Source organism: Carlito syrichta, unplaced genomic scaffold, assembly GCF_000164805.1.
Source record: "Carlito syrichta isolate Samal-C Ts95f unplaced genomic scaffold, Tarsius_syrichta-2.0.1 Scaffold305649, whole genome shotgun sequence".
In the NCBI taxonomy this organism is placed as follows: Eukaryota; Metazoa; Chordata; class Mammalia; order Primates; family Tarsiidae; genus Carlito; species Carlito syrichta.
The window spans coordinates 664,035-676,058 of record NW_007249745.1 but is presented as its reverse complement, the minus strand read 5'-3'; the positions used below and the strand labels follow the sequence as shown (position 1 = coordinate 676,058).

Here is a 12,024-nt window from a genome sequence, read left to right as displayed (position 1 = left end):
CTCGAACCCGCGGGCTCAGGCAACCCACTCACCTCAGCCTCCCAAAGCGCGGGATTACAGGCTCAGCCACCGAGCCCGGCCTTCCTCCACACCTTTACTCATACTGTTCCCTCCATTGGAAGCACCCTTTACTCCAACCCTGGCTGAACAACTCACCTCATCCTTCAAAGCCCAGTTAAAAATATCTCCTCCTTCCATCATAAGCAGAGAGGGTAGAACTTACACTACTTTGCGGATTCCTGTGGCAGTGTGCGTCCTCCCATTCAGCTGTCTTATTGGCCGCACCAGTGATCTTGGATTAGGGTTGTCCTGGAATACTTTGAAGGTGAAGTGAGTCCGGAATTCTTCAGAGTACTGCATCAGAGAGAACTGGGACAGAGGCACCTGGCTTACACTGGAGAAGGCGCCCCACCTCCCCACACTTCTCCCAGCAAGACCTGTTGCCTAAATCTTGAAAAACTCACCTCCAAATTCCTTTTCTATACAGCCCCCAATCTCTCTGCATCACCAGGATAGAGATCTACCATCAGCTCCCACTTCTCAAGGCTAGAACTCAGCCAGAGGTGACATGCTGGTTTCATTTCCCATGTCAACCCCTATCAATTAGTCAGAGTTGTCTGCATTACAGCAGGCTAAAGGAACCCTGAGGCTGCAACCAGACAGAGTAGAAAAGAGAATCAGAAGAGAAAACCACAACTGGTTGTCAATTTGGCAATTTCCGAACTGAAGTAGGAAGGAAAATAGGTGGCCTGGTTGCCATATATTTGCCAGCCTTGTATGGGCTATTCCCTAACCTACCCATTGGCCCTCACCAGGGTTTTGGACTTTTTTAATTGTTCCATCACAGTGTAGACAAACTCCTTCATTCGTTGAAAGTCACTTGGGTTGATGCTACCAGAACCATCAATTAAGAAGGCAATGTCACTATCCTGTTGAGGACACCCTGAGGAAGAGGAAAAAGAGTATGAACTGATTATGTAATTAGAGACCTGGGCTCAGTGGCTCAGCCTGTAATCCTAGCACTTTGCGAGGCCTAGGCGAGTGGATTGCCTGAGCTCACAAGTTCGAGACCAGCCTGAGCAACTTGGCCAGACCTCATCTCTACAATAAATAAAAAAAAATTAGCTGGGGCGTGGTGGTGTGTGTCTAGTTCCAGCCACTTAGAAGGCTGAGGAAGGATCACCAGAGCCCAGTACATCAAAGCTGGGATGGCAGTGAGTGTGCCACTGCACTCCAGCCTGGGCAACAAAGACTCCAACTCAAAAAAAAAAAAAAAAAAAGATTCAACCCATGCTCCAAGCTAAACAAAAACGTGAACAAAGAGCTATGAAAAGTTGTGGTAAGCTGGGTTCGGTGGCTCAGCCTGTAATCCCGCGCCTTGGGAGGCTGAGGTGAGTGGATTGCCTGAGCCCGCGGGTTCGAGACCCGCCTGGGCAACTTGGTGAGACTTCATCTCTACAATAATTCAAAAAATTAGCTGAGCATGGTAGCGCGTGCCTGTAGTTCCAGCTACTTGGAAGGCTGAGGCGAAAGGATCGCCGGAGCCCAGCAGGCGAGGTTGCGTTGGCCAGGAACGGCCACTGCACTCCAGTCTGGGCAAGAGAGTGAGACTCCATCTCAAAAAAAAAAAAAAAAAAAAAGTTGTGGTAAATTCTGCCCAAAGAAGTCAGAGAAAATGGTGATATTTGGCTAGATCATGAAGAATGAGAAACGGTTTGCCAGAAACACAGAGGGAGAAATAAATTCTAGACAAAGGAATAGCACATATGAAGCTGTGTCAGATGTGCTCCTCCCCTCCGCCCCCACCCCCAAATCCACTTTCCGCCCTTCTCCACTCTGCTTTGTGGCCTATGAGGTCGACCTACATGGACCACATCAACAGTGTTCCTTTGCCCTCTGACTTCTAGTTTAATTTGGCCCTTGAGACACAACAGGAAACTGGAAGTTAGAGGGAGAGTGAGGTCAGGATACTCTCCCCTTGGCTTCCTCCCTGTGGGGTTGTTTTGGGCCAGCTATGTCCTCAGCAGAAGACCACTGTGCCTCTCAAGGAAGCCTGTTCCACGTGGCTCTCTCCAGGTCCTGGGAACCTCTCCTCTCTTCATACCATCAGCCTGGGGGTAGTAGATCTGCTGCTGTTTGCCTAAGGGCTTGCCTTCTAGTTCTCTTAGATCATATCACACCTTTATAATCAGTCCCTTTGTAAATAAACCTTCCTCAAATTACCCTGTTGGAGTGTGCCATCTGTCCCCATTGAGACTCTGACAGATGCAAAAGGTATGGGAGTTTAAAGCGTTTCTAGCAGGATCAAAGAACAGAAATGGCACCACAGGGGTAAATGTATGTGATGAAGACAGAGATAAGACTAAGCAGAGAAAGAACCGCTGGTATGGGCTTCTCTACTCCAATAAGAAGTTTGACTTTATCCTTTGTACGATGGGGAGCCACTGAAAGTTCTAAGAAAAGGAAGTGAGATGATTCATTTTGTATTTTGGAAAGATCGCCATAGCAGTGAGGAGTATATACAGCTCTATTTGTGATGGCCAAATGTTAGAAACAACCCACCATTAAGTATCAACATTGGAATTTTTTGTGCTCTATTTGTACAATGAAATCCTGTAGAGTAACAAAAATGAATGAAATACACTTCATGCAAGCATGTGAAAAAAGAAAAAAGGGGGAAAAAAAGAAACAACCCAAACATCCTTCAATGAGGGGACAGATGAACTGCTAAATAGGACGTGGTAAAGCCATACAATGGAATACTGTTCAGCAATAAAAAAGAAATGAACGGCTGACACATACAACAAAATAGGTTAGAAAAAAGTGAACAATATACATGTGTGTGTGTATGTGTGTGTGTATGTTTGTAAATACACGGAGCATCTCCAGATGGAGATACAAGAAACTGGCAGCAGTGGTTGTCTCCCAGAAGGAAACAGGAGCTGGGGAGACCAAAGGAGAGAGATCTTTACAGTACAGTGTCTTTTAAATTTTGAACCAAGAGCATGTATTATATATTTTTAAATAAATAAAAAATTTTTAAGAAGTCATCTTGGACTCCTGAGAGTGAGGTCTAAAGAGAGAGAGGTAGAGGTGGTCACTGAAACCACAGGCAGCCACAGATGGTATCATACAGGAAGAATGCGTGGGTGAGATAAGAAGCTGGGTCCTGGTGCCCCTAGATGGACGGAAAAGGTAGAGGAAGACAGCCCAGGAGCGAAACTGAGAAACCCAGGTTGGTGGAGAAGCAAGAGGGTGGGATGTCTGAAACTGAAATGTCTGGAAAAGGAAGAGCAATCTATAGGTCACATCAGACAGGTCAGTGAACATGAGGACAGAAAAGAGAGGTAGTATTTAGGGGTCACAGAGGCCATTGCCAAGTGCAATGGGTCTGTACAGTGGGTGGAAAGAAGCCAGACATCAGTAGGTGAAGAACCATGAAATGAGGGAAATGGAGACAAGGCGAGAGAACCCTTTCAAGAAGTTTGGTGGTAAAGGAAAGATGGCAGAAGATGAGAAGGAGACTAGAAGAGGGAAGATGATTTTTTGTTGCTATCCATTTTGATTGTTTTTAAGATAAGGTAGCATGAGCATATTTACATTCAGAGGAGGGGAAGAAATGAAAGCTCCTAGGGAGAATACGTGACTGGAGATGTGGACTCCTTGTGGTGCATGGGAGATCTTTAAAAGCACAGATGAAAGAATTAGTCATAGGAAGGAGAAGAGACAGATCTTCCTGTAAAACCAGTGAGTCACTGCCAAGGGTGGTGCCATTATGGAAATTCAGACAAGAAGGAGGGTAAAGTGGAAAGAATCCACACCTGGAAGTTTTTGTTTTCTATTTAGGGGAAGAAGGGTTATCTGTGGAGGTTAAGTACAGAGAAGCAGGGCCTGAGAAACAAAAACTGTAAAAGGGAGCAATAGCTACCACTGGTTCCAGAGCCAACTTAGAAGCAAGCAAAAATACAGCTGAGCAGTTGAACAAAGCAGTAAGCGAAAGCAGCTTGAAAGATTAATTCACTTGCGCACTTTCTCTCTCAGTCAACAAATGTTTGAGGAACAGGAGTGTGGAAGGTAGCCACCAATCTAGTTCCCAAGATTCCTCTCCTCCTAGCAATTGACACCCTTGCATAAACTCCTCCTTTTGAATGTGAGCTGAACTTTTCTTTTTTTAAGAAAGCAGGATTTATTGAGAGAACAGAAAAGCTCCCGCAGTGGGAGGGGACTCGAAAGGGTTGCCCTTTTTTTTTTTTTTTTTTGTCAGGGTCTCACTTTGTTGTCCAGACTAGAGTACAGTAGCTTGATCATGGCTCACCGCAACCTTGAACTCCTGGGCCAGACAACCCTTCTGCCTCAGCCTCCCAAGCAGCTGGGACTACAGGCTCATGTCAACATGACTGGCTAATTTTTTCTTTTTTTTTAAGAGGTGATTTCTTGCTAAGTTGCCCAGGCAGGTCTCAAACTCCTGGGCTCAAACAATCCTCTTGCCTTGGCCTCCCAAAGTGCTGAAATTACAGGTATGAGCCACCGTGCCCAGCCTGTGAGCTGGACATTTTTACTTACTTCAAAGCAATAGAATATGGCAGAAGTAATGAGAGGTTGCTTCTGAGATTAGGTTATAAAGCCTGAGACTTATGTCTTGGGTGCCCACTCTCTCTTGCTCTCTCCCTCTCTTGTCCACTCACTCTGCCAGAAGCTGGCTGCTACTTTGTGAGCTGCTCTTTGGAGAGGCCCACCTGGCAAGCAACTAAGGGAGGCCAACAGCCAGTGAGGAACTGAGGCCCTCCACCCAACAACCACATAAGTAAGCCTGGAAATAGATCTTCCCCCTGCCAAACCTTCAGATGAGACCGTAGCCCCAGTTTGACAACTTGACTTCATCTCAAGAAAGACCTTGAGGCAGGGGCACCCAGCTAAGCCATGCCCAGATTCCCAACTTACAGAAAATTTAACATAATAAATGTTTGTGGCTTTAAGCTGCTAAATTCAGAGGTAATTTGCCAAGCAACAATCGATACAGGGGCATAAAGCAGTGAACAAGCTAGGCAATCCCCTTGCTCTCATGGAAGCTACATTACAGAAGAAAGGGCAGGTGAGACATGAGAAAAATATAAGAACATAGATTATGAAGGTGACACAGTAGGGTCGTGTGGTACGGAGTGATGACGGGAATGGCTAGAAGGGCCACATAGGACAGGCCTCTTCAAAGACATGAGCTGAAATGACAAGAATGGTTGTCAACCGAGATCTGGGGAAGAAGAGCATGACAGGCCAGAGGAATAATAAGAGCAGAGGCAGAGACAGCTTGGTTCTTGGAGGAGAAAGACAGTCAGAGTGGCTAGAGCACAATAGCTGAGGTAGGAGGGATAGGAGGGGATTAGAAAGGTGAGCAGGGATGCACATCCACAGCATCAGAAGCAAGAGGCCAAGGTACCTGCTCTAAGGACAAGGGTTGGGACATCTGAGAAGTCAGGTGGCCTGGCCCTTCTCTCACAACAGTGAGTGGCTATGTCGTGACCTTCCTTGAAGAGCAACACCCTAGCACTTTCACTAGCTTCTCTTTCTGGAACCCAGTTCCTCCATCCTTCTCGGCCTAGAACTCTAAGTCACCCTCCAGACCGCCCAGTCCTGCCCCCAACCCTCTGATCTCACACTGCCCGTCTGTATCCTCTGCCAAAGGCGACGTACCTCTGAGGGTCTCTGGGAACCTCTGGGGCTGCTGCATTAGGCTGGATCCAAACTGGAAGCAGAACCCTTTCACATACGTGTTCTCCTTGCAAGTCTGGTGCACGGTGGGACCGCAGGCCTAGGGAGCAGGTGCCAGTGGAAGGGGTTGCCCCTGCTTCCTCCTTTTACCCCAGTATCTCCATTCTCCACAAGATCCCCAGTCCCACCAATCCTGGGCCCTTAAAGTCCCCCCTTCACTCCTGTGACCCAGGACAACTCACCAGCAGCTGGGAGGGGCTGGTAGTAGCCGCCAGAGACAGGCCTAGGGACATGTTCACAGCCTCCAGGGGGACTGAAGGGACAGATATTTACATGGTTAACCTCAGGGAGATCAAAAGGGCTGTGTAGGAACTGGGCAGGCGTCATCTTAACCTGGGAGACACAGAGGTCTGATAGGTCAAGTGGGGCACCTAGGTCATGGGAAAGAAACATGGCAGGCTGCCTGAGGGTGTCTAGATTAGAGTCTACAGAAACAGCAGAGGTTGGGGCACCAGACCCCTGGGTCCTCCCTGCCCCCTGACTCCCAGAGTGCCTGTCAAGACCCAGTGTGTTCACAGGTAAAATCCTAGCCCTGGGTCCCAGGCAGGGGCAGTGACTCACCCTGCAGGCGGATGGGCTCGCATGAGCCTATGCCGTAGTCACACTGGTAGAGGACACCTGTTTGGTTGGCAGCCATTATCTCCTGAGGGGCTCCAACCACCACCCTGGGAGGAGAAGGGGAAACCAAGAAAGCTCTCGCATGTGGGGAAGGAAGGAGACCACAGAAGAAGTTCTATCCCCAGAGGAAAGTAGGAACTCACATACAGATTCCTGAATTTCCATAAATAGGAGGAAGAACTCGCAATGGGAAAATGTTAAATCTCAGAATGGGAAGGGTCTTTCTAAGGATGACACAAAACCCAGAAGTCATTTAAATCACACAGTCATCTTAAATAAATTTATGTATATAATAAGCTACCATAAGCAAAGTCAAAAGATGAATGATAAACTGGGAGGAGGGAGAGTAGAGCCTCATATAACTTTTATACTTACCTAATCCTGAATCATACCCCACATCTTTAAAATTGTAAAAATGTTTAAAATTTTAGGCCAGGCTCAGTGGTTCAGGTCGTAATCCCAGCACTTTGGGAGGCCAAGGTGAGTGGATTGCCTGAACCCACAGGTTTGAGACCAGCCCGGGCAACTTGGCGAGACCTCATCTCTACAATAAGTTTTAAAGAAATTAGCCGGGCGTGGTAGCGCGCACCTGTCATTCCAGCTACTTGGAAGGCTGAGGCAGAAGGATCGCCCGAAGCCCAGCAGGTCAACACTGGAGGTGGCCATGAGGTGCCACAGCATTCTAGCCTGGGCAACAGAGTGAAACTCCAACTCAAAAAAAAAAAGTTTAACATTTTTAAAATTTTAAAAAAGTCATATAGCCCAAACTATTTTTCTCAGTATATTCAAAGCTCCTACAAACTAGTTAAAAAAAAAAAAAGAAGAAGAAGAAAGAAAGAAAAGGAAAAAGCGCTCGCAGAAAAGAAAATGCATCTCCCATCGAAAGAAAAAGCACTGAAAACTGAGATACAACTTCTCACCCCCTCGAATGACAAAGATCAGTAAGTCTGATAACACACTAGGGTAGCAAATGGGGGAAGTAGGTGTTTTCATAAATTTCTGGTATGAGTGTAAATTGTTGCTACCTCTACAAAGAGTAATCTGGAAAAATCTATTTAGTTACATATGTCTGTATATACCCTTTGATCCGACGATCCCAGGTCCAGGGTTTTACTTTCAAGTATATTTGCACATGGGCAAAATGACGGCATTGTTCATATAGCAAAAGTTTGGAAAGCATTGCCAGATGTTTAATTATAAGAGAGTTAATGTAATGTAAATTATAGTACCTACAGATCAAGAAATATGATGCAAACATAAAACAGAATGCAGAAGCTCTTCATGTACTCATCAAGCTATAATAAAGCAGGAAGCAAAGAGTAGTATAGAGTGGAGATCAGCAGCTTTTTTCTGTAAAGGTACTATATAGTACTAGTCCCATAAATATTATTTCTGTCAAGGTAAATGTTTTAGGCTTTGCCTAGAGTCCAAAGAGCCATATGGTCTCTGTCACAGCTACTTGATTCTGCCATTATAGCTCAAAGGTGTACATAAACAATAAGTGACAAGAGAGTAGGGTTGTGTTCAATAAGATTTATTTACAAAAATAGGTGGCAGCCTGCAGGCTAGCCATGATTCAGTATAACATGTGCTACAAATCGGGTGAGGGCTGGGAGCCAGGAAGATGTATGTACATCTAAGCACTGTCTTTCTGGAAGAACACACGAGAAATCATTCACTGAGGTCCCTCCCGGGAAGGGAACTGAGGGAAAGGAGTGATAAAAAGACTTTTCACTCTTACGTCTTTTTGTGTCTTTTGAATTTAGAACACTGAAACTTTATGAGCTATTCCAAAAAAAATCACTGAAGGAAATTGCTGATCTTTTCAGGTATTTAAGTCTTGGAGGAAATGCATGTGAGACAGGGATTCCATCTGAGGCTCTTACCTGGATCCTGCAAGCTGGACCACACTCTGCCCAAAGCCCTTTGCATTCTCTTGAAAGGTCATTGAGTTTTCCGTGTCCAAGTTGAACCCATGACATAAGGCCAAGGCTGGAAGGAGAACAAGGGGGTAGGATCAGGCAGAGGAAAAGAAACAGGTAAGAAAGCAGCATGCCCTTATGCTCCATGCATCTTCCCATCCATTCACCACAACCCAGCATTGATATCTGCCTCCCAGGTCCAGCTCTGACAGACTGTGCAGGGATTAGTACACTTCATTTATAAAGATTGCTTGAGTTCAGGGGTTCGAGACCAGCCTGGGCAGCATGGCAAGATCTTGTCTCTACAATAAATTAAAAAAATTTAGCTGGGTGTGGTGGCACAAGCCTGTGGTTCCAGCTACTTGGAAAACTGAGGTGGAAGGTATCACCTGAGCCCCAGAGGTCAAGGCTACAGTGCGGGGAGCATGCCACTGCACTCCTGCCTGTACAACAGAGTGAGAATCCAACTCAAAAAAAAGCAAGGGCCAGATAGTAAGTATTTTAGGCTTTGCAGGCCAGGAGGCCGATAGGTCACTTACACAGGAAGAGATAAAATACATTTCCACAAATGTTTCATTCACAAAATTCAAAAAGTAATTATTGAGTACTTTTTTTGTAATAAAGGTTTACTAATGAGACAAATGGAGTTCTTTGAAGGAGGAGATAGCATTTCACTTAACTGGGGTTCAAAATTAGTGCTCCCTATCATCCATTATATCTATTATAAATGTTCACCTTCAAACTATGGCTCACAGGTTGTACAAAAACTGATGGTGGGCCACATTTGACCCCCAGACCACAGTTCATTGACCCAAGTCCTACTAACCACCATCATGGGGTGCACTCAGCCTCTCTCTGAGCTTCACTCCTCATCTAAGCACACAAATAACCCCTTCTCCCAGTGTCACCAACTCAATGATTTGCCCAACAAGCAAGTTTCTATACATTCTTGGCTAATTAATTTCCTTTCTATGCAACTCTCAAGCATTTCCTTCCCTTCTTGGCTCATTCTCCAAAAAATATAGGCGTTAAAGGAAAAATATCTCAAATTATTTTGATTCATCATTCATTCAATAAACATTTACACGTGAGTCCTTAGAAAATACAACTAGAGTCAAAGTATAGGCGTTGAGGTAGACTCCAAGGGAGGGGAGTCCAACACCTGCTGTACATCTCTGGGTCTCCATTTCCACATCTGTAAAGGGACCAGCCAAACAGCCTTGCACAGGCTATGAATTGAGTCATTCATCCAAGCTTCCCTGGCCATCCCATCTTGGTCCAGCTATACTCTCTGCTTCTTGAATCCATTATCCTTTCCCACATCCTCGTTGCCGCTCCCCAGACAAACTCCTACATTTTCTGTGACCTTTCTCTTCACTCACAGGCCCAAAAGCTCCCCCTCCTCCCCATGCTGAGGGCCCCCCAACCCCCTGGTGCACCTGTTAACAGAAGGACTCTGCAAATCATGGCTGGAAGGAACAGGAGCCTGAAGGAGTGTGCACCGTGAAGTTGCAGGCACCACTGAGCCACTTCAAGGAAGCTATCTAAGCCAGAAAGAGCAGAAAAAGAGAAGTAAGAGGCAGAAGTTTAGTAGCGACTCAAAGGAAGAGGGCGGAGGCTCAATGAGTACACAGCTCTGCTTGACCTTCCTCCCAGGACTGCCCTCAACCTGTTCTCCCTCACTACCCAGCTTCCTGACCCAAACCATCAAAATCACTATCTTAAAGGTGTCATTTATCACCCACTTTCTTGTGGGGTTGGCCAAAGCATTATGAAAAACAAGCTGAACAGACTTTGGGCCTGCCTCCTGGAACGTGTGTTCTAAACACTATTTTAAAATAGATGGAACAAGTGTGGGAGGTCAAATGCTACATCTCACCAAAAACACACCTTGCAAAGTTCCCTCCTCTAGCCTATGGAATTGGGAGCATGCTTTGGCAAGAGCTGCCCTTGTCTGTAGCTATCAACAAGGACAACTCTAGCACAGAGAAACCTGGTGGTTCTCGAATATTATTTTGCTTTAAAAAAAAAAAAAGCCTCAAGCCGGGCTCGGTGGCTCAGCCTGTAATCCCGCACCTTGGGAGGCTGAGGTGAGTGGATTGCCTGAGCCCCCAGGTTCGAGACCCGCCTGGGCAACTTGGCGAGACCTCATCTCTACAATAAATCAAAAAATTAGCCGGGCGTGGTAGTGCATGCCTGTAGTTCCAGCTACTTGGAAGACTGAGGCAGAAGGATCGCCGGAGCCCACAGGTCGAGGCTGCGGTGGCCGGGAGCAGCCACTGCACTCCAGTCTGGGCGACAGAGTGAGACTCCAACTCAAAAAAAAAAAAAAAAAAAAAAGCCTCAAAGTCTTTGCCCAAGAATGTTCCTTCCAAGAATTTATTCTAAGATACAGCTAAGAAGTAGTAAAGAAGTTCATACAAACTTCTGAAACAATGTTCACTGCAGCATTGTTTTTAATAGTAAAAACCTAGAACAACCTGAACTGAATATTCAACAACAGAGGAATGGTTAAATAATATCTTGCACTATGATATAGTCTCAATTCCATTGTGTATTGTCATCTCTAATTATGCTTTAAAAGACACAGGAAGATGCTTTCACAAAATATTATAGAATACCAAACCATACCTTTATATGACTAACGTGTCTCCCAAGCCAATGATTTTTTTCACTCTTTCTCAACACATTTTCTTTGGTCCCTACGTCTACTTTCCTGATAACCACATAGAAATAAATGCTTGCTGACTACAAAAAATCCATTAAAAATCTGTACATTTTGTTTTAAAATTATCTGTTTAAAAATATAGACGTGTAGGAAAACTAAAATGTTAATAGCGGTCATCTCCAAGATGATAGGATTACTGGTGTGTTCCAGTATCTATTGCAACATAGCAAGCCACTCCAAGACTTGGGAGCTAAAAACAGCAATGATCTCTCATGCTTCTGTGTACTGCCTGGGTTCACCAATTCTCACCGTGGAATCTCACATGATTGCAGTCAGATCACAACTGGAGCTACAGTTATCCAAAGGTTCGTTGGGCTAGATTCCCAAAATGACTCATTCCCACAGCTGGCAGTTGACTGTAGGCTAGGAGCTCAGCTGGGCTGTGAACTAGATACCCGCATGTGTCCTCCCCATTTGGCTTAGGCTTTCAGAGCGTGGACTTCAAGAGCAAGTGTTCCAAGAAGCAGGAAGTAAAAGTTCTCAGTTTCCTAAGGTCTTAATCTGGAAAGCAAGTATAGAGTTATGTCCATCATACTCTGTTAGTCAAGCAGTCACAGTGCTCATCCACATTCAAGGAAAAGGTATAGAGATCCCACCTCTCAGTGAGAGGTGTGTCAAGGAATTTGTGTCTACAATCTGCCACAGGATGATTTTAATTTTCTTCTATATATACTTTTGTATTTAAAATCTTGATACAGGCTAGGCGTGGTGGCTTACACCTGTAATCCCAGCACTTTGAGATGCTGAGGCGAGAGGATTGCCTAAGCCCAGGGGTTTGAGACCAACGTCTGGGCAACTTGGTGAGACCTTGTCTCTACAATAAACTTTTGAAAAATCATTTAACCAAGCATGGTGGCGTGCTCCTGAGGTTCCAGCTACTTGGAAGGCTGAGGCAAAAGGACCGCTTAAACCCGGCAGGTCAAGGCTGTCGTGGCCATGAGTGTACCCCTGCACTCCAGCCTGGGAGACAGAGTGAGACTCCAACTCAAA

The 12,024-nt window shown here is 45.5% G+C and overlaps 1 protein-coding gene across 1 annotated transcript in view; it reads right to left on the bottom strand.

The window, feature by feature from the left end:
- Positions 1–9,866, bottom strand: part of ITGAM (integrin subunit alpha M) — a 45,634-nt gene extending 35,768 nt beyond the window's left edge. The window contains exons 1-7 of the mRNA XM_008062063.2: positions 9,746–9,866; positions 8,271–8,376; positions 6,328–6,431; positions 5,949–6,019; positions 5,689–5,806; positions 813–943; positions 224–369 (exon numbers count right to left, since the gene is read on the bottom strand). Of these exons, the coding sequence (XP_008060254.1) occupies positions 224–369; positions 813–943; positions 5,689–5,806; positions 5,949–6,019; positions 6,328–6,431; positions 8,271–8,376; positions 9,746–9,773 (704 nt within the window). The 5' untranslated portion in view covers positions 9,774–9,866. The remainder of the gene's footprint in view (positions 1–223; positions 370–812; positions 944–5,688; positions 5,807–5,948; positions 6,020–6,327; positions 6,432–8,270; positions 8,377–9,745) is intronic.
- Between the last annotated feature and the right edge of the window lie 2,158 nt (positions 9,867–12,024).